Consider the following 23356-nt stretch of genomic DNA (forward strand, 5'->3'; position numbering starts at 1 on the left):
AAGTATTCAATAAATGTTAGCATTATTAAAATACCAGAATGGAAATAAATAATTACTCACAGACAAGTCAGAAAGGAGTTTCTAACATGTTATAGTGGTATAAGTACCCAACTCTGGGGAAATTTTAGGTAAATGGTAATAGGCATTGAGGCAGAGAATTTTCAGTGACTCTCAGTCTTGGCGTACATTAGAATCCTCTGGAGTATAATCTTTTAAATCATGAAATGATTAAAAAATTTCTGAGGTTCCTGCTGCAACCCACGTCAATTTAAAAAGAACCTCTAGGGGCGCCTGGGTGGCTCAGTCGGTTGGGCGTCCGACTTCAGCTCAGGTCATGATCTCTCAGTCCATGAGTTCGAGCCCCGCATCGGGCTCTGTGCTGACAGTTCAGAGCCTGGAGCCCGTTTCAGATTCTGTGTCTCCCTCTCTCTCTGCCCCTCCCCTGCTCATGTTCTGCCTCTCCCTGTCTCAAAAATAAATAAAAACATAAAAAAAAATAAAATAAAAAGAACCTCTGAGGGTAGGAACTCAGGCATCAATTTTGTTTTGTTTTGTTTTAATTCTCCAGGTGATTCCAAAACAGATGGAGAGGGATAGTGCTAGACCAACGCTTTTCAACTGGCTATACATCACTAACTTGGAGAACTTTTTAAAGATTGCCCTACCCTCAGTGGTTCTCAGCTGTGGTTCACAGACTGGTAGCATCAGTGTTAGCTAGGGATTGGTTAGAATTGCCAGGTGTTGAGTACCATCCCCGAATCGGAAACTCTGGGGATGGGCTCAGTGATCTGCTTTAACAAGCCCTCCAGGTGATTCTGATGCTCCCTCAAGTTTAAGAATACTGCCCGGAAACCGGTTGGATTAGCTCTGCAGGGAGGGTTTGGGTTTCTTGGTTTTGTTATGCAATGAAGGTTGAGACCCACTCTCTGAGTTCTTTACCTTTATGCCTGTGTGGTCCTGTAAATAAACAGAACTTAAAACAAGTGGTTTGGTTAAAGGAGGGTGCTATGGAATTGGTAGTGAATTGCAAGTAAATCTGTCACCTACTCTGGCTAGGCTACAGTTAATACATTCTGCCCCAAATTTCTCTCTCTGTCTCTCTCTCTCTGTCTCTTTGGAATTGGACAGTAAGTGAATGTTTTTTTTTTAAGTCACCAAATTTTAGCTGTGTGTCCTTGGGAAAGCCACTTAGTTTCATTTTGCACCCGAGACTGCTAGTCTATAAAATGAGGGCTCCTTACATGTCTAAAACCCTAAGAAATACCACCTAGCGGAGTAATTGAGGACGTTGTTACGGTTCTCCATATGAGCCACATAATTGTAACACTTTAATTAAGCCATCCTTATTCCCTTACCCATTTCCATTGCTAAATGATAAAGGAAAAATGAAAGAGAAGAAGTAAAACCTAGGCCGAGATAGAGTTTATCATACCTAAAACATTTATCAGAGCATATTAAGCTACCAGCTATTGAATCTGTATCCTCATACGTATCCAATTTCTGTTAGGAAACAGTGTTCTATTTCCACCCTAAAAGTGTAAGTGTGCTGTTTAGATGCCTGCTTTAAAATTTGGAAGTCTCTGGAAACTCAGGACTAGGAATAAGTTGAAGTAATTCTTTAGATTGCTTTTATTATATTTTTATTTTAAGAGCTTAACTAAACATGCAATAAATGGACATATTGAAAGTGCACCATTTGCTAAAGTTTTAAAAAATATTTATTAATGTTTATTTTTTGAGAGAGAGACACACACACACAGACAGGGGCAAGTGGGGGAGGGACTGAGAGAGAGGGAGACACAGAATCCAAAGCAGGCTCAGGCTCTGAGCTGTCAGCACAGAGCCTGACGTGGGCCTTGAACCCACAAACCACAAGATCATGACCTGAGCCAAAGTCGGAGGCTTAACCTACTGAGCCACCTAAGCGCCCCAGGTTTTTTTTTTTTTTAAATGTTTATTTATTTTGAGAGAGAGGGAGGGCATGAACACATGCACCTGGGGCAGGAGCAGAGAGAGTGGGGGAGAGAGAAAGAATCCCAAGCAGGCTCTGCATTGTCGGTGTGAAGCTGGACACTGGACTTGAACTCACAACTTGTGAGATCATGCCCTGAGCCAAAATCAAGACCAATCAAGTGGGTCCCTTAACCCACTGAGCCACCCAAGTGCCCCACCATTTGCTAAGTATTAATGCACATATACACTTGTGACACTACGACCACAATTGAGGATGGTAAGCCTATCCCTCTTCCCAGAAATTTGTTCAGGCCTTTTTGTAGTCCCTACTTCCCAACCCTCCCTATACCCTCACCTACTTCCCAAGGAACTTTTTGTCACTATAGACAATTTTGCATTTTCTAGGGTCTTATATAAATGGAATCCTATAATATATTCATAATATATTTTGTTTTGGTTTTGTTTCTTTCACTAAGCATAATTATTTTGAGACTCATCTGTGGTATTATATGTATTAATAAGTCGTTCCTTTTAATTCTAAGTAAAGGATTCCATTGTATGTATATAGCACAGTTTGTTTATATACTCAATGAACTTTGGGGTTGTTTCTAGTTTAGGACATTTCTCTTGGGTAAATAGGAGTGGAATGGCTGCATAAAATGGCACGTATATGTCAACTTTGTAAGGAAGTGTTTTACACAGTGGTGAACCATTTTATATTTTACATTCCCACCACTAGTTAATGAGAGTTTCTGTTCCTCCAGATCCTCACCCAACACCTGTCATGGTCAGTCTTGTTAACTTGAGTTACTCTATGAGGTAAGTAGTAGGGTCTCATACTTTTGATTTCCTCAGTGACTTGATGTTGAAAATCTTTTTTTTTTTTTTTCAAAGTTTATTTTATTTTTGGGACAGAGAGAGACAGAGCATGAACGGGGGAGGGGCAGAGAGAGAGGGAGACACAGAATCGGAAGCAGGCTCCAGGCTCCGAGCCATCAGCCCAGAGCCTGACGCGGGGCTCGAACTCAACGGACCGCGAGATCGTGACCTGGCTGAAGTCGGATGGTCAACCGACTGCGCCACCCAGGCGCCCCGAAAATCTTTTTATTTGTCCACCATTCCTATCTCTTCATTTATGAAGGAAGAGCGAGTATGCACAAGTGAGTCAGGGAGAGGGTCAGAGGGAGAGAGAGAATCTTAAGCAGACTCCACACTGAGCATGACTCTGGGGTGACTCTGGGCTTGATCCCACAACTCTGGGATCATAACCTGAGCCAAAATCAAGAGGGGGATGCTTAACCGACTGAGCCACCCAGGCACCCCTTTTTTACTCCTTTTTTTTTAAAGTTTATTTATAGTGAAAGTGAGAAGGGGAGGGGCAGAGAGAGAGGGCGAGAGAATGAATCCCAAACAGGCTCTGCACTGCCACCAAGGGCCTGATGTGGGGCTTGAACATAAAAACTGTGAGATCATAATCTGAGCTGAAATGAAGAGTTGGGTGCTGAGTAACCCAGGTGCCCCTCTGTTACTAATTTAAAAAAATGTTTTTTTAATGTTTATTTATTTTTGAGAGAGAGAGAACGAAGGAACAAACGAGTGGGAGAGGTACAGAAAGCAGGTTCCAGGCTCTGAACTGTCAGTACAGAGCCTGATGTGGGGCTCGACCTCACAAACCACGAGATCATGACCTGAGCTGAAGCTGGACGCTTAACTGACTGAGCCACCCAGGCGCCCTTTTTACTCATTTTTAATGGGGTTGTTTTTGGTTTTTTTGTTTTTGAAAGTTCCTAATGTATCCTAGGTACAAGTCCTTTATTAGATACATGCTCTGCAAATATTTTTTCCCACTCTGTCTTCTTTTCATCTAATACATCTGATAGTGTCTTTCAAAGAGAAGTTTTATTTATTTTATTTTTTAAAGTTTTATTTATTTTAAAAATAAATTTATTTATTTTTTTAAACCTTAAATTAGTTAAGGTTTATTTATTTTGAAAGAGAGAGAGTGAGTACGAGCGGTGTAGGGGCAGAGAGAAAGAGAGGGAGAGAGAATTCCAAACAGGCCCCATGCTATCAGCACTGAACCCAGTGTAGGGCTTCAACCCATGAACTGTGAGATCATCACCTGTGCTGAAACCAAGAATCAAATGCTTAACTGCCTGAGCCACCCAGGCACCCCAAGGGCGGAAGTTTTAAATTTTTTAATATTTAAAGTCCTTATCAACTTGTTCTTACCGATTATGCTTTTGGTGTCGTATTAAGAAATCTTTGCCTAACCCAAAGTTGTAAAGATTTTTTTGCTGTTTCCTCCTAGAGGTCTTACCAACTTTTTACATTTAGGCCTATTATTTATTTTTAGTTAATATTTATATCTAGTGCCAGATATGAATTAAAGTTTATGTGTGCACATATACCCACGGATTTGTTTCCATTACCATTCATTGGAAAGGCTGCACATTCTGGACTGTATCACCTGTGTACCCTTGTCAAGAATAAGTTGTCTATAAATATTGAAGTCTCTTTTTGGACTCTTTTTTTGGACTCTATTGACTCATATGTCTTTCTTGATTCCTGTGTTGTATTGATAACTGTGGCTTAAATCAGGTTGTGGTAGCCTTGCAACTGTGCTCTTTTTCAGTCATTTTAGCTATTATAGGTCCTTTGAATTTCCATGAATTTTAGAATTTATAAAAACATGGGAATTGTGTTGCATCTACAGGTTAATTCAAGTCTTGCGCTCATGAAAAACACATATCCCTCCATTTACTTAGGTCACCTTTAATTTCAAAAATATTTTGTAGTTTGCAGATTTTGCATATGTTTTTGTAGATTTATCCTTAAGTATTTCATATTGATAATGTTTAAATGGTATTTTTGATTTTCATTTTACTGCTAGTATATAGAAAACAGTTGGTTTTTGTGTATTGATCTTGTAATTTGCAACTTTGCCAAACTCAGTAGTTCTAGTACTTTTTTGAACGTTTTGTAGATTCCATGGACAATCATGTTGTATGCAAATAGTTTGTCTTTTCTAATTTAGATGCCTTTTATTATTTATTTATTTATTTATTTATTTATTTATTTATTTATTTTTCTTGCATTACCACAATGACTAGTTCCTCCACTGGCTGAACTTTCAACAGAGTTAAATAGAATTGTTGCTTGTTCCTGATCTTAGGTGGAAAGCATCGAGTATTAAGTGTGATGTTAGGTGTATGTTTTTCATGGATGCTCTTTATCAAGTTAAGGACATTCCTATCTATTCTGAGTGCTAAAAGTTTTGGTTTTTTTAAAAAAATTTTTTTTTTCAACGTTTATTTATTTTTGGGACAGAGAGAGACAGAGCATGAACGGGGGAGGGGCAGAGAGAGAGGGAGACACAGAATCGGAAACAGGCTCCAGACTCTGAGCGATCAGCCCAGAGCCTGACACGGGGCTCGAACTCCCGGACCGCGAGATCGTGACCTGGCTGAAGTCGGACGCTTAACCGACTGCGCCACCCAGGCGCCCTAAAAGTTTTGTTTTTAATCAGGATATCAGATTTTGGCAAATGCCTTTGCTACATCTACTGAGATAAACATATGGTTTTTCTTTTTTGCTTTGTCATATAATGAAGGACATTTACTAATATTGAAATGTTAACTCAACTTTTCATTTTAGTGGCAAAATCCACTTAGTAATGATGGGTTATCTTTTTCTATATTGTTGGATTTCACTTGTTATTGTTATTTTTTTAATATTTATTTTATTTTTGAGATAGAGCATGAGCTGGGGAGGAGCAGAGAGAGAGAGGGAGACACAGAATCTGAAGCAGGTTTCAGGCTCCAAGCTTTCAGCAGAGAGCCTGACGTAGGACTTGAACTCACGAACTGTGAGACCATGACCTGAGCTGAAGTTGGCTGCTTAACCAACTGAGCCGCCCAGGCATCCCTCATTTGATAATTTTTAAATTAAAAAAATATTTTTAACGTTAATTTTTGAGAGACAGAGACACAGAATGCAAGTGGGGGAGGGGCAGAGAGAGAGGGACACAGAATCCAAATCAGGTTCCAGGCTCCGAGCTGTCAGCACAGAGACTGACCCGGGGCTTGAACCCACAGACTGTGTGATCACAACCTGAGCCAAAGTCAGTTGCTTAACCAACTGAGCCACCAGATGCCCCTATTGATCATTTTTAAAATACATTTTGCACCTGCAGTATCTTTCTAGGATGTATCACAGCTTACAATTATTTTTTTTCCTTTTTCTTTTGAATGGAATGTAAGCTTCTTGAGTACAAGTTCTGACAGGACAAAATACATTTTGTTTACTTTTTTATTCCTAACACCCAGCTCAGGGGTGGCATATAGCAGGTGCCCAGCAAGTAATTTGCTGTTGAAAGTAGTGCCAAGAGCTGATGCTGGAGAAGTACTGAGACCTCGTCATGAAAGGTCTCACCTGCCAGGCTAAGGAATTTGGAGTGAATCCTGGAGACACTGGGGAGCCACTGAACAATTTTGTGTAAGGAATGACCCACAGATGACGGAAAATAGACTAAAAAGGAACTAGCCTGGTGACTGGGAGAGCGTTTCCCAATTACTGAAGAAATGCAGTGGAGTGATGTTGAGGGCTTCAACTAAGGCATTGGACATAGGATGGAGAAGAAAGAGGTGTGAGTGATGTGAAGAAGGTAGCATGGAGACCACGTGAGGGACTCTATGTGAAGGGAGTGGAGAAGAGGATTTAGGATACTGATCACGAATGGGGAAACACAAAGGGTGTAATTGGGAGGCTGGAAGGACTGGTGGGGTTGAGGGGCTGTGGGACAGCCAACCGACAGCTGCACATGTGTTTGGGGACCTCTGCTCTGAAAGTATGGATTTGGATTGTTCACGTATAGGTGGTAATGAAAGCCAAGGGAGTGTTGCGAATCCCCTCTTCTTCTTCTTTTTTTAAATGTTTATTTATTTTTGAGAGAGAGAGAGAGACAGAGTGTGAATCGGGGGAGGGGGGCAGAGAGAGAGGGAGACACAGAATCTGAAGCAAGCTCTAGGCTCGGAGCTGTCAGCACAGAGCCTGACATGGGGCTTGAACTCACGAGCTGGGAGATCATGACCTAAGCTGAAGTCGGACACTTAACGGACTGAGCCACCCAGGCACCCCTGGGAACCCGTGCTCTATAGCATGCTGTACTTAGCTCTGTAATGATACTTGGCATATCCCATAATGTCGGCTGCTTCAGCTAGTCTGTGAGCTTCTCCAGGACAGCTGGAGAATCCTTAGGCTAGTGCTGTGTCTGGTCATTAGTAGGACCTGAGTATTTGTTGAAGGGTTTGAGTTATGGCTCTGCCACTTGCTCTGAAAGTAAACAAGTTGCTTAACCTAACAAACCTTCAGTTTTCGTATCTGTAAAATGAAGAAAATAGCGACCTCATTCGTTTTAAGAGGAGTAAAAAAAATGTGGTATCTCAATAAATGTTAGTTTGTTCCATCTTAGTGAAGTGAATATAAAAGTATCTAGGGAAAAACAGCTGTAGAGAAAAGCCTTTCCATTTTTTTAAAGACCCCAGCAAGAAAGATCTTGTGTCCCTATTGAGGACTCATTTATTCATGTGTTTCTTGTTGTATTTAATAATTATTTACTTTTCATTTAGGCTCGAGTGCTAAATGTGAAATACCAGATGGGTAATTGTTCTTCGCTTGAGTCTAAAGATGAAAACTATCATGAAAAGTCTATATCGTGATTAGTAGTAACACAGTTAAACATAAAAGTACATCTGCCAAAGTCACAGGTCTGTTGCATTCCATGACTGTCCTTTCGATTATTGGACTCCAAAACTGAAAAGTAAATATTGGGGGCACCTAGGTGTCTCAGTTGCCTAAGTGGCTGACTCTTGATTTTGGGTCAGGTCATGATCTATGGTTTGTGGAATCGAGCCCTGCTCTGTACTGACAGTGTAGAACCTGCTTGGGATTCTCTCTCTTCTGCTCTCTCTCTTTGCCCCCCCCCCCCCCCCCAACTTGAGTGCATTTTTTTCTCTCTCTCTCTCTCAAAATAAATAAACTTAAAAAAATAGAAACGTAAATATTCTTGTTAAAATGGAATCTAGTAAAAGTCCTAACATACATGTAATGGGGGCTATTTCAGTTTTGAAAAATTTAGTTTGGTTTGAATGCTAACTGTAACTTAATTCTTGGCCTGGCTTAATATTATAAATAATATTTTAAATATTTTCTTTAGGTTTCTGTTTATCCCTAGCTTTCTTTTAGTTAAGAGAGTTGCTTTTCTAGTTATAGTAAATACTTTTTTCGAGAAAGAATACTTAACTGATTAGTACTTTTGTTGAGAAAATGCTAGATGAAGGGGACCTGGATGGTTCAGTCAGTTGAGCATTGGACTCTTGATTTCAGCTCAGGTCATGATCCCAGGGTGGTGTGTGTGGGATAGAGTCCCACGTCGAACTCTGAACTGACAGCTCAGAGCCTGCTTGGGGTTCTGTCTCTCTTTTTCCCTCTGTCTCTCCCCAGCTCACTCATGTGTGTGTGCTCTCTGTCTCAAAAAAGAAAGAAAAAGAAAGAAAGAAAGAGAGAGAGAGAGAGAGAGAAAGAAAGAAAGAAAGAAAGAGAAAGAAAGAAAGAAAGAAAGAAAAAAGAAAATGCTACTTTGTTTTACGTTGCCAAGGGCAAAGAATGAAAACTGTGTAGGTAGGAGCCAATAATAACAGATGTAAGTTTCTAAACTAATAACCTAACATTTTGCTAATAAAGAGATAGTGAAATTGTAGTCATTATAAACATACACGGAATGTTACCAAGCTCTGCATAGTGGAAAAAGAGTCAAGAGTTGAGAAGCTTGGGTTCAAGGTTTGGTACATTTATCACCCCAGGAAAGACCCTTATGTTTTCTGTCTGCTTAAAAACTGTGATTCTAATGATGAGAAGGTGAAAGGAATGATAGTCTACTCTGTCTTGATGGGGTGGTGGGTCAGCTGATTCATCCCCTAGATGAATGAACCCATATACAGTTTTATCAGTTGGACTGTGAGACAAGCACAGATGTACCTGATATTCACCACCTGATGGAAGAAAGTTAAGATTTACATAAACTGTCAGTTAGCAATGACCACATGCCCTGAGAGGGAGTCCTATCGGGACTGTGTTTAAATGATGGTCCCTGAGCCCCATTTAAAATAAGAAACATTTCGGGGCGCCTGGGTGGCGCAGTCGGTTAAGCGTCCGACTTCAGCCAGGTCACGATCTCGCGGTCCGTGAGTTCGAGCCCCGCGTCAGGCTCTGGGCTGATGGCTCAGAGCCTGGAGCCTGTTTCCGATTCTGTGTCTCCCTCTCTCTCTGCCCCTCCCCCATTCATGCTCTGTCTCTCTCTGTCCCAAAAATAAATAAACGTTGAAAAAAAAATTAAAAAAAAAATAAAATAAGAATCATTTCTAGAAAGTACTGGGGGACAAGTGGCAGAAATCTGTCACCTGGATTTCCATCTCCACTCGGCCACTTACATTGACAGTTGACTAACTGTTCTCTCTGCAACCCTCTCCATCCCTGTCAAAGCAAGAACATGATTTTCCCACTAGTGCTGCCCCTGGTTTCTAAGGGGAGCTTTCTTGGGACCCAGGATGTTACCCCAATTATTGTATTTAGTCTTTGGAGACTTTAGATATGTAGGTTTAAAGGATTTGGGACAGTTGAATGAAAACGATGACTTCCTTGAATTTTCTACCCTGACTCTCCATATCAGAGCCTTCTTAGCACTGCTTGTGTTAAATTCAGATTTAGCTACATCTTGGCCAACTGTGCATTCACCTAAGAATCACAACCAAAACTATACTGGTTTAATTTATTTCATTTCCATATGCTTTAAGGTAATACAAGTGCTTTTAGTAGAGCTAATAAGATGAGTAATTTTATTTCACTTAAAATCTTAATGTTATCATCTTTGTGGATGTTATATTTAGCATATATTACAAATAGCTATTTTAATTGCTTTTACTCTTTCGTAAAATTAGTAGATCAAGAAACATAAGCGAAGACTCTTTTTAAGCTATATTCTCAGTGCCCCCAGAAATTTGTGTTTCTCAAAGATATTAACAGCTGTTTATATAATTAAGTTGGCAGTGATTCATTAAATATATTTTGTTCTCAGGTCATCCTGATAGCACCAGTTTTAATCATAGCATTTATCTTCAGACATATTTTCTTCTCTCATGTATAAAATCTACAATCTTGGAAGAAAAGCCAAGTAAAGGAGAATGAAATGCCACTGCCCTATTTTAAATCTTTCTGTGTCAGGCACAAGGTTAGCTGGGAAAAGAGAATTGTCTCCAGGGAGAGGTGTTACCTTTTATCTGTGTTTTAACTGTGTGTGCCTTACTTTCAATTAGGTTTTTGTTGTTGTTAGAGTATTTTCTTTTTTTTTTTTAATTTTTAAAAAATGTTTGCTTGCTTATTTATTTATTTATTTTTAGAAAAAGAGCATGCGCTCATGGGGGAGAGGCAGAGAGAGAGGGAGAGAGAGAATCCCAAGCAGGCTCTGTTGCTGTCAGTACAGAGCCTGACGTGGGGCTCCATCCCACAAACTGTGAGGTCGTGACCTGAGCGGAAATCAAGAGCTGGATGCTTAACTGACTGAGCCACCCAGACGCCTCATCGTTACAGTATTTTCATTCATATCTGAGGACAATATTGCTGACCAGATCAGTTCCTGATTTAACGATATACAGATACAGATGTCAGATTTCATTAATAGTAACCTTGAGAGTGTTTTCAAATCCTCCTTGGTAGTTCAAAAATACTGTGTAGTGAACATCCTTCAAAACAGGTTCAGAGTACCCAGAAATAATTTAAAAGAAACATTCTTTAGAGGATTTACATATCCTAGACCTTCCAATGATAGACTCTAGGTATAGTCACTTTAAAAAATACATGGATAAAATCTAAAAGTGAAGTCTTGTGTGGCCATGTAACTGAGCCTCAGGAAAGACCCTTAACTTTGTTGGGCCTTTCTCTCTCATAAACGGGGGATAAAATTCTTTATCTCATAGGAAAGTCATGAGGATTAAATGAGGTCATTCAGCATAGTGTCTGGCACATAGCAAGTGCCTAATAAATTGTAAATAGTATTTAATATTTATTTTCACTGAATTTATTTTTCTATTTTAACGTTTATTTATTTTTTGGGGGACAGAGAGAGGTAGAGCATGAACGGGGGAGGGGAAGAGAGAGAGAGAGGGAGACACAGAATCGGAAACAGGCTCCAGGCTCTGAGCCATCAGCCCAGAGCCTGACGCGGGGCTCGAACTCACGGACCGCGAGATCGTGACCTGGCTGAAGTCGGACGCTTAACGGACTGCGCCACCCAGGCGCCCCTATTTTTCTCTTTTAAAGAAAGTTTTCTGAGGCCCCTTCCCCGCTTTTCCTATTTCTTGTGATGAGCTGATACCTTATGTTCCCTCTTAGACTTTGGTTAAATTGTGATTTTGGCAAAGGTGGAGTTAGGCCCCTTCTAGCACACCTTTTTCCTCCCACCCCTCAGCACATGCCTCAGGAGCTCTTGTCTAGCATCACAAAGGGACCCTTTTTAAATTTTTATGGTTTAAAAAAAAATTTTTTTTTTACATTTATTTATTTTTTGAGAGACATAAAGACACAGAGCACAAGTTGGGGAGGGGAAGAGAGAGAAGGAGACACAGAATCTGAAGCAGGCTCCAGACTCTGAGCTGTCAGCACAGAGCCCAATGTGGGGCTTGAACTCACAAACTGTGAGATCATGACCTGAGCCGAAGTTGGACGCCCAACTGACTGAGCCACCCAGGCGCCCCATGGGACCCTTTTTTTATAATGTGAAAAAAATTTTATTTATATTTAGGCAGCTGGACACAGTTTAGATGATCCCAATTTTGTTTGCAACATCCAAATCATCCTAGTCAGGAGCCAGTCAAACATATGCCTTCTTCTCTCCATCAGCCCTGATCAAGGTGTTGATCTTGGCCATGTCAGTGTCATAGAGCTTCTTCACAGCCTGTTTGATCTGGTGCTTATTGGCCTTGAATCCTCAATGAACACAAGTGTGTTGTTGCCTTCTGTTTTCTTCATGGCTGACTTGGTATCAGGAGGAACTTGATTGCATCATGGTCAAGCTTGTTTGTCCTGGGGCGGGGGGGGGGGGGGACCCATTTCTGACAGCTTTGGTCATGGCCATCTTTCACCACAGCCACTCCAAAGGTGTAGCAGATACTGGCTTAAGTGGTTTAGGACTGGGCATGTTGTGATGTGGAGAGAAGGAATGACATCTCAGGGACCTCCTAGAAACTACAAGAACATATCTATTTATCTCTGTATGCCTTCTGCCTGACGCAGTGTCTGAACACAGCAGGGGGATAACAACAGTTGAGTAAATAATTGAAGGAAAATTCTCTTAATATGGATGCAGGAAGACCCAAAACCTTCAAGATCTAAATGAATCTCTAATGGGAAAGATCCAGATTCCATTATAGGAAAGTATGATCTCATGGCACTCCACAAATCATACAAAATAGCCCATTTGCCTCTCAGTGTTGTTGTAAAATGCTTCTCTACACAAAGTGTGAGACATTTCCCCCCATTTTATATTGATTGCTATATAGACAAGAACTCTAAATAGCACCCCTTGTTGGGGCACCTGGGTGGCTCAGTCAGTTAAATGTCTGACTCTTGGTTTTGGCTCAGGTCATGATCTCATGGTTCATGGGTTTGAGCCCTACATCGGGCTCCGTGCTGACAGCATGGAGGCAGCTTTGGAGTCTCTCTCTCCCTTTCTCTGCCCCTCCCCGACTCATTGTCTTTCCCTCTCTTTAAATTTTTTTTTTCAACATTTATTTATTTTTGGGACAGAGAGAGACAGAGCATGAACAGGGGAGGGGCAGAGAGAGAGGGAGACACAGAATCGGAAACAGGCTCCAGGCTCTGAGCCATCAGCCCAGAGCCCGACGCGGGGCTCGAACTCACGGACCGCGAGATCGTGACCTGGCTGAAGTCGGACGCTTAACCGACTGCGCCACCCAGGCGCCCCTTTCCCTCTCTTTAAATAAACAAACAAACTTTAAAAAATAAAAGTAAGAGTGGCAACTCAGTGGCTCAGTTGTTTAAGCATCCTACTTGGGCTCAGGTCATAATCTCATAGCTCGTGTGTTCAAGCCCCATGTTAGGCTTGCTTTGGATTATGTTTCTCCCTCTCTTTTTCTGCCCCTCCCCTGCTCACCCTCTGGCTCTCTTTCTCTTTCAAAAATAAACATTAAAAAAGTAAATGCAAATAAAAATAGGAAAAATTAAAAGCACCCTTGTCACTATTTTTCCATGATAGCAAGTTGTCTTTGAAAACGACTGTAAAAATTTGTTGAAGTTCTTTCTCTATTTAGATAGACATGTTTTAAGTATAATGAACTATGGTTTTGTTACCGGACAGAACCAGTTCTGAATTCAGCACCCCTGAGTGGCTGCTTGCCACTCAAAAATCAATAATGGAGAGACAGGGATGGTGGGAAAGGAAAAGTTGCTTTATTCAGGAAGCTGGGAACCTGGGAAGACGGTGAACCGAAGTCCCAAAGACCACCTTCCCTGTCTTGGCAAAAGCAGAGGATCTTAGAGGGGAAGGTGAGGGACATGGACGGGTGTGAGTGGGCTCCCTGCAGTGGAAGTGGGTGCCCAGGTGGTTAGTTGTGTGTGGACATGACCTCAAATAGATGTGCTAGCATGAGCAGTGGCTTTTTGCAAATGTGGTTAGTCCTTCTCTTCCGGGAAAGTCTGGTTCTTCACTCCTCAAGGCCTATGGTCTGCAGATCTCAAGGGAAGCAGATTAGTTTGGCTACAGACTACGGGACTTAAATCAGCAAGCATGGGGTGCATAAACTTGAAGCCACTTAACCCTTAAGATGGATTGGAGGGCTGTTACAGTTTGTTATGACTTGTTACCAGGAATTTCTCTTACATATGAATTCAAATGAATCAGGCTTTTTCTGTGGGTTGGTGGTTTTGTTTTTTCCCCACCAGTCTGGACTTAAATAACATCGGGTCCAGCTGTCTTTGAATTTTTATCTGGCTTCATAATAAAGCTTTATAGTTGGTTCTCACCATCTGGATCACACTGGAGAAGGTAATGGGACTTTCATTTTGCAATTATTTTAACCTTGGCCAATGGAAACTGACAATGGAAACTTTCAGTTTCCTGTGAAGGTCAGCAATTTAAACTTGCAATATCTATAGAAAGCATACTTCATTGTGGGCTTAGCCTAGAAGATCTGAACTAGTAAAGGAGTAAACTGGGGGGTGGTCATCAGGCAGAGGGTATGTGATAACCCCTCCCACTGTTTCACTGAGCAGTTAAGGGGATTCAGTGCACCCAATCCTAAATGTTTTGTGTGCAGAAAGAGCTGTGTAAATCCTAAATGTTGATGGTGGAGGACATTTTTGGCATGAGATACTATTTCCTTTCTTCTTTGGCCAATGAGGAAATTAAAATTGTTTGCTTTCTTCTTTCAGAGAATGGTTAGTCTGTATATGGGAACTCTTTTGAGAATTTCCCCTCTCACATTATAATCTCTAATTAAATCTCCTTCATAGAGATGTGATTTGTGTATCACAGATACCCCCTTCCCCTCGTAAGATAAGAGATGCTTTTTGGGCTCCCTTAAGTAGAAACCTTAATCCACACCCGTCCTGGGTCAGCCTTCCCTCCTTACACTGACACTGCTCTTGGCCTCTGGCTAGCTTTTCAGTCTTACCAAATATCCCTGGCATTCTGGGTAGGTAGAATTGTGCCTTCTTTATTAGCTAAGTGTCTCCACTGAAGAGTCATCACTAACCTGTTTGTTGTGAGGTGTGTGAATGGACTGGAGGTTGTCCCTATAGCCATGTCACTGTCACTTGCATTGCATTAGGAATAACTCTGAGTGTGACCAGGGGAACATATTAGGAATAGGAATGTCATCTGTCATGTGTTGCATCGAAGGAGGAAAAACAAGTTTGAAAAGCATTGTGTTAGACTTTTGATCAAAGAGCTTATTCTCTATCTACTCTTATAACCCACACAGGGGTAAGCATGTCTCACACATAGTTTGGGCTCAATACATTCCTGAATGAACCGAGTACAACTCAACAGTTGGTAAATTTCTTGAACCATTATTCTGAGAAGGAAAGAAATGTGCAGCATTTTGGGGTTGTTCTTACATCACACATCAAAAACATGAATTTCCTTCTTGTAAGTGTCCTACTGTAGGTGGAAATTGAGTAGTGCTTTGCTCACCACCAGCCAGTACTGCTGTCCAGAACCATTAGATACAAGGGTCGCTTTCATAATCCACCATCATAATATCGTGCCTTATGTTTTTCTGCCTAGGTGGTTCTGGTAAAATTGTTATCACAAGTTATTACCCTTCAGTCTAACCTATCTGAAGGAAAAGCTGGCTGATACTGTCATTTGAGGACTAAGAAATATTTGTCTAGACGTTTGATCCAATCTGTATTTTTATTTGATGTGTAATTGGCGAGAAAATCGCAAAGACAAATTTAAATGCTTGCATCTCTAACCTTGTCACAGTGTCTGAGCATTCATTCATCATCATTATCTTGGATTCCTGCAGCCAGCAGACTTCATAGGAAAGCAAGCACTGAAACAGATTAAAGCCAAGGGGCTGAAACGGAGACTGGTCTGCCTCACCTTGGCAACGGACGATGTTGATCCGGAGGGAAATGAAAGCATCTGGTATGATGGCAAGGTGAGTGCTGAGGACCTTGTGGCTAGGGGCCACTGCAGCTTTTCTGTACCAGAAACTCTCCTTGTCTCTATTTCCTTTTAGGGTTTGGTTTTTTGGTTTTTGTTTGCTATTTACCTATCTTTTGGTTGGGTCATACACTTTGATTTCTGAGCTGTCATTCAAGAAGCAGAAATCATTTAACTGAAAGGAAAATGAAATGCTACTCATTTTAAAAAACAAAATTCTCTATGCTTTGATTAAAGAAAATAAAACCAAGGGCTTAAAATTCAATGGGCAATGAGGAAGGTACGAGTTAGAGGGTAAAATGATCTACGTGCTCACTCCACATCCATATCTGTGAATGCAGGAGATGAATTTTGTAAAGAATTTGGCATGATGGTTTAGCTTCTAAGACATCTTTGAGAAAGAGGTAATTCTAACCTGAGCACATCAGAAGAAAAAAAAATCCAAATGAAAATATCCATGACAACAGAGAGTAGAGCCTTGGAAAGTAAAGCGAGCGGTAGAAACCATTTAGTTCTTCAGAAAGAGTAACTGTGCCTTCTTCCCATTTGGGTATGTTAGGTTTTATTCTATCAGTATCCAGTAAAACCAGATAACTTCCCAATTGAACTTCATTTCTTTGACTTTTTACAACAATTTGTAAAACCCGGTTTGGTTTAAGATTTTGCTGTGTTCTGGCCGGTGTTAGCAGGCAGATGTGGGACTCTGCTTAGACCACAGGGTAAGCACAGGGCCTTCAGAGCTCATCCAAACAGCTGCTCCATATTGAACAAGATCTGCTTGGTCCATACCCAGAGATTCAGAGATTTGGTGCCTGGGTTTTTTCTCAAGCACTGCAGCCTACTTGATACTTGTTTCCATTTTCTTCTTCTCTTCAGTGACAAAAAGAGCCCTGGAAGTGAGGAAAGCCAGTGGCATAAAATCTCAGCCTTTGGGATCAATTGGCTCTCAGCCAATGGCCATTTGGACTGAGGCATGGGTTCATTTGATGTAGAACTAACATCTGCAGAGTTTCTACTATGTGCTGGATATTTTTTGTGTACTACTCTAATTTTATAACACCCCTCGCAGATGGGTATGATCATCTCAATTTAGAGTTTAGACTTTGGGGTTCAGATCCCAACTAACTTGCTTGAGGTTGCACAGTGACTGACAGAGCTGATTTCTGATCTGGGTATAGGCGGACTTTGAACTGCTTACCCTTTCTCCTAAGCCAAGAGCCAATTTGTTCTTGTCTCTGTCTCTGCTGTCCCACAGTATTCTCTTCAGCACTTGACCATAGACCCATAGTTCTTGTACATCCCAAAGCGGGTGGATGTTATTAGACACTATGAAGCCAAAGATTTTTTTTTAAATTTTTTTTAACGTTTTTATTTATTTTTGAGACAGAGAGAGACAGAGCATGAATGGGGGAGGGTCAGAGAGAGAGGGAGACACAGAATCTGAAACAGGCTCCAGGCTCTGAACTGTCAGCCCAGAGCCCGACGTCGGGCTCGAACTCACAGACCGCGAGATCATGACCTGAGCCGAAGTCGGCCACTTAACTGACTGAGCCACCCAGGCGCCCCAGATTTTTTTTGTTTTTTTCAGATTTCAAGTTCTTTCTTAAGAACCTCTTCACCTTTAATTGTGTTAAGGTTGTTTACCTGTTTGAACCATTCTTACCTCACTGTCTCCCCCCTTCTTTTGGTTCTAAATCTCTGGTTCAGACTTTTTTTTTTCTTTTTTAAGTTTATTTATTTTGAGAGAGCGGAGGGAGGGGCAGAGAGGGAGGGAGAGAATCCCAAGCAGGCTCTGTGTTGTTAGTGCAGAGCCCCACACGGGGCCCAATCACACAAACCAGGAGACCATGAACTGAGCCGAAATCAAGAGTCAGATGCTTAACCTATTGAGCCACTCAGGTGCCCTGAGACCTCTTTTCTTAATAAGCATTTCCTCCAACTTCACATTCACCTGCAACTTTCAACTGATACACACCTCTGCCATTAACTAGCTGCTTGACCTGATCTTAGCCTCTCTGGACCTCCATTTTCTCATCCTAGAAAATGAGCTGTGTCAAGTTTCCCCCGCCCCATCTTCCGTTTTTCCTGTTTTCACTCTATTTTCATCCAGCTTTCTAATATGGTCCACGCCCACCCTTGCACTGGCTTTCCGTTTTGGCCATAGGTTGCAGATTATGCCGTCGTGTTCTGTATGCAACCCCAAACCAACCCTGATAAACGTGGTGAGTCTTGACACGCAAATTCAAGTTAAAAAGCCTGGAAACTTGTACCTTAAACTTACACAACATTACATGCCAACTATATCTCAAAGCTGGGAAGGGGGGACCTGGAAACCCCAGTTCCTTTTTGAATTTTACTTCCTTTGCTGTTTCTGTGCACTGAGTTTACATGCTATATTTTTCATCTTTCTTCCCATATGCCATCTGCTTACAGAGCTGTTAATCCGGTTGTAGTTGGCTTTATAAATCAAATATCCCTTGAATTTCCTGATATCCACTTGTCTGCTCTTTGTTGCTCAGTAGGGTGATCGTCTCATCCTGAAGATGAATCTCCTGGATCCTCTTTATGCTCTGGAATGAGATGACATACTTTTTGTTCTTACTTCCTGACTTTGTTGAGATTTGTACTGCCTTTGGTATTTGGTATTCTATTCTTGCAAATATTTTCTAGGCAATGGGGATGCGGCAGTGCATAAAACAGACAAGCATCTCTGCCTCCATGGGTCTTACGTCCCAGGAGAGAGAGAGTAGACAATGAACATACTAAATGAAATAAAATGGCACATCTGAGAGTGATGAGTGTCCTGGGGAAAAGTAAAGTCCAATTGAGAGATGGGCAGTGATGGAAGGAGAGATTAGGATTTTAAATAAGATTTAATTTTTGAAAAAGAGTGGGCATGCAAAGGGCTTCTGTTATAAAAGCAGCTTTGCTGGGAAGTTTTAAAGATGTGTGGTAGAAATGAAGTTTGGGGAGTTGAGAAAGCTGTCTTTTTTTATTATTTATAAACGAAAACACACAGAGACAGCCAAAGAAACACCATGTATCATCCAATTTAAATTATGTTCTCTCTTTCAAAGGCCATCTACCATGTTACCTCCCCTAAGCCAGAGGTGCCTTTAATTCTCACAAAGGGAGGAATGAGACAAGGCTAAACATAAATGAGGATTGCTTATATTGGTAAAAGGAGAGCCTGTGATTAACAAAGAATATGAAAATCTACTAGGCAGAAGGTGGGCACAGGTTGTTCATGTGATTCACTGAGCAAAGAGAAGAAATAGATTTAATTGAATCTGGAATATTTTAGGGTAGAAGGATATAAAACTGTTGCTAGGAAAAACCTTTCCTTAGAAGAGATTTTGTAATGAGATAAAAGGAAAGGCCAGACTTGGGAAATACTCGGGTTACTCAGCATTGAATTAGAGAGAAATTAAATGGGAAATGCAAGTAATCTAGCAGAAAGCAATGCATTCAATAAATATTTAAAAAAAAATGGCACTCTTGCAATAAATACACTATTTCTTTATGTTACTCATGCAGGCATAACTGCAAGATGAATCACTGCTGGGATTTTAAGAGATGGGAAGGCCTGGGGAATCTCTGAAGAGGGATGTGGGGTTTTGACCCATTGAGTTAGGGGCTTTGGCCAAGAGACTTGGTTTGACCTCTTCTTATATTCTTAAGATGCCCAAGCAAATCAGGTCACCTCTCTTGGGCTCCAAACACAGACCTCAGGTTTACAGACTAGGAAGTGAAACCAAGATTACCCAGAAAGTCTTTCAAGGAGCTGTGATTAAAACTCCAACCTTCCTGACCCAAAGCCCTGCCTTACATTACTTAACTATGATCTAAAAGAGAAAAACCATTTTAAAGCATATGTGTTCTCTCAGCAATACCTTGGCAGTTAATAACCTGCCAGAGAAACAGCTTTTACTAATGAATGCATTCATGTTTGTTTGTTTTTTAATCAACCAGTTCTCCCCATAATAAGCTCAGAAATGATATGGAGAGGTTTCTGATTTGGGGATTCAGTGAGATAATTACAAACTGGGACCACAGAGCTAGGAGTCTGTACTTACTGTCATAAATGTGTCAGCATCTCAAAGACTAGAAATGCTATAATAAGACTGTTGATTGTAGTGGACTCTTTGCTGAGGCAGCTGAAAGATCACTGGCCGATTCATGTCCATGAATATTTTTCAGCACCAGCCACAAGCAGCCCACTGTGTGAAACAGGGAGGCTGTAAGGATTAGTGCAACGCTGTGTAGCCAGGAGAAGCCATTTTGAGTAGGGCTATTTATCATATTTTGCTTTTGTTGTCTTCCTTTTACATTTTTTCATACGTGGTGTTTTAACCTGATGTTGTTGTATTGCTTTTTTTTTTTTTTTTTTTTGCATTCTACTGTTTCTCTTTCATCTTTTCCTTCAGATCTAGTTTCCACTCATTTCTCTTATCTTTGTAAGAAGCCTGATGAGATTTTTTTTTTTTTTTTTTTTTTTTTTTTTTGCTGCATAAAGGCTTTGTTTTCATCTCCTAGGTTTTGTTTGTTTGCTCAGTGCTTTTCTCTGGTTTACCATCCCAGTTTATTCCATTTCAACCTCCCTAATTTTGATTGCTCATGCCTAATTCCATGTCTCCACTCGTCCTGCAAAGTTTCGTCCCCCTTATATACCTACTAATTCCACCCACCTTCAAAATGTAGAACAAATCCTGGCTTAATTATGTTGACTTTCTTGGCTCCCTGGTTATATTTTCCTGCATCTCTGTGTTAATTTCTCAGCTAGGCTAGAAGCTCGTGAGGGTAGGAACCAGACCTCAGTCATTTTCTAGAATGCCCAGCAAAATGTTTTGTACCTGGTAGATCTAGAGAGGGCAAAGTCGACATTAATTTAAGGGCCTCGCCATCTCCAGGAATCGCTAAATGCTATATATTCATAGAGAAAGTTCGCTTCACATTGACTACTGATGTATCAATAGTTTATTTCACCACTATTTTGGCAGGCCGTATCCTAAACCACAAGAGGAACACTTGAGTAAATTTACATTTGGATTATTAGGAATTTTCCCTTGTATCTATTATTGCCAAGCTGGTTGGAAGATAATGCTTTTCAAATTTAAAGCAAAAATATTTGAGTCTTCCTCCCATCAGATCTCTTGCCACCAAACTGAGCAAAATAGTGCCAGCTACTCAAAAAAACCAGGTGTTCTTACCTCAAAGTGAGAAGTGTGAGAGTACTGTTGATGATTTATTTTGAGAATTATTTTTCATAATTTGTAAGCCTAAATTCACTTACGAGAATGTTTTCTGCCCGCTGTTAGCCCCATAAACAGTATTCCCTAAAACTTTCAGATTGTAAGGCAAACCTATTTTTTCAGAGTTCTGTCTGGAGAGGAGGAGCACAAGGCTGTGGCCAAGCTGCTGAGGATGGCTGGGTCTTGTTTTTCAGGTGGTTGGCAACACGACGTCTGGAAGCTACAGTTACAGCATCCAGAAGAGTCTGGCGTTTGCCTATGTGCCTGTTGAGCTAAGTAAAGTAGGACAACAGGTGGAAGTTGAACTGTTAGGCACAAATTATCCGGCAACCGTCATACAGGAACCCTTGGTGTTGACAGAACCAGCCAGAAACCGGCTTCGGAAGAAAAATGGAAAGGAAAAAATTTGAAAAAGACCCTCAGCAGGCAATTGAATTATGTTTGCTCTATGACTACCAAAAATCATAACTGAGTTTTGGGGGGGAATACAAGAAACCAATAATTCATGGGTTCATTCAAATGAATAATTTGAATAATTCATTCAAAATCATCAAAATCTAGATTTCTCATCTTAATAAAATAACAATTCTTTTCTAAACAAGGAAGAAAAATGGATTAGTGCTGTACTTTGTTCTTTCAAATGAAGGTATTTGAAATGAATGTTTTTATTACCCTATATTGTTTATGAAATTCAGCAAAACATTTAGGTGTTTGCGAATATACAATCACTATTATAACTGAATTAGAGGAAATTATATAATTGTTAGAGCATCTGCATATGGTTCTTGTTACCTGACAACAAACTAATTGTTCTACATAAAAACAAATGCAATACTATTCATTGATGTGTTTCATTAGGAAACAGTAGTTGAATAAGGGATAGTTTTAATTTTTATAACGTATTACAATGAAAACAGTAAAATTTAATATTGATACATAAATTGTTATTCAACTCTCTGAAACACTTATTTTCCTAATGAATTCCCTGTAAGCAGTATTATGGGACATCATTATTGTCCTTCCAAAGGTTGTTTTAAAAGACTAGTTGCAAAAAGAACAGGCTTCCAAAGGAAGCATTGCTTGAAGACCTTTTGAAATGAAGCTGAAACATAGATTGTGCCAGTAAAAACACAGTTTGAATACTGAACACCTCTCTTTGGGAAAGAATTAATGCAAGTTGACATCACATGTGCCGTTCTGAATATCATTTCACGAAGCATCTGACAAAGCAGGTCAAACAAGAGCTAAAGAGATGACAGGATGGCCCTTAGCACTATGTACAGCAAGAAAAAAATCCATTTAGAAATAATTCCCTCATAAATTTTTTGAAATTAAATTCAGTGGACTGAACAAATCAACCTTTTTTTTTGTAAAAGGTAACTTATCACTTAAAATTTGTTAGACACACATTTGTTAAACATTTATTGAGCTTTTCCTGGGTATTAAAGTTGGATGTGAGACGTAAAATTCTGTAATTAGAACAGATTATAAAATAATTTCTTAACTTGTAAGTGTTGCAAAGATGCCAAGCATACATACGTTTAAAATGTTTCATTAAAGCAATCATATATTAGAATTCCGGCAGACCATTAATTTCCCTTCCATGTGTCTTTATTTTATATGAGAAAAGAGGGAAATTTTCTCGGTAACAAAATTTGATAATCTTGATAACTTCCTAATTATCAAGAATATTATCTTGGTGCAGTCACCATGGAAAACAGTATGGAGGTTCCTCAAGAAAGTAAAAATAGAACTACCGTACCATATAATTTCACTTCTATGCAGAATCTAAGAAACAAAATGAACAAACATTACAAAACTCAGATACAGAGAACAAATTGGTGGTTGCCACAGTGAAGAGGTGTTGGTGGGGGGCAAAATGGATGAAGCGGGTCAAGAGGTACAAACTTCCAGCTATAAATAAGCCTTGGGGATGTAATGGAGATCATGGTGAATAGTGTTAATATAGCATGGAGTATCTTAAAGTGGCTCAGAGACTACATCTTAAGAGTTCTTATCACAAGAAAAAATGTAACTTTGTGATGATGTGATGGATGCTAGCTCACCTGGTGGGGATATTTCACAGTGTATATAAATATCGAATCATTATTTGCACACCTGAAACTAATTGTATGAACCAATTATACCTCAATTTAAAAAAACCCTCCAGATCCACTCTCTCAGTTTGGATATTAGGTGCTGGCTAAACCCTTTACCTGGGAAATCCCACTTCTCATTCTCTGTCTGTAGCCCTGTAACCATTAAGGTACTTATTTTCCATCTCTGAATTTCTTCTCTGCAAAATAGACAATTCCAGGAGTTTTTTTTTTTTTATGCATTAATTAATGATGAAAGCACAACATTGAATTCATGTCCTATTAATATAGCACTAAAGCAGATCAATAAA

General features: G+C 40.2%; 1 protein-coding gene across 2 annotated transcripts in view; it reads left to right on the forward strand.

Annotated features, from left to right (window-relative positions):
* Window positions 1-22525, forward strand: part of DMGDH (dimethylglycine dehydrogenase) — a 70981-nt gene extending 48456 nt beyond the window's left edge. For both annotated transcript variants that reach the window (XM_040450000.1, XM_040450009.1), the window contains exons 15-16: window positions 15558-15692; window positions 21144-22525. In XM_040450000.1, the coding sequence (XP_040305934.1) occupies window positions 15558-15692; window positions 21144-21359 (351 nt within the window). In that variant the 3' untranslated portion in view covers window positions 21360-22525. The remainder of the gene's footprint in view (window positions 1-15557; window positions 15693-21143) is intronic.
* Window positions 22526-23356: the final 831 nt, after the last annotated feature.

Source organism: Herpailurus yagouaroundi, unplaced genomic scaffold, assembly GCF_014898765.1.
Source record: "Herpailurus yagouaroundi ecotype Mexico unplaced genomic scaffold, PumYag 29, whole genome shotgun sequence".
Taxonomy (NCBI): domain Eukaryota; kingdom Metazoa; phylum Chordata; class Mammalia; order Carnivora; family Felidae; genus Herpailurus; species Herpailurus yagouaroundi.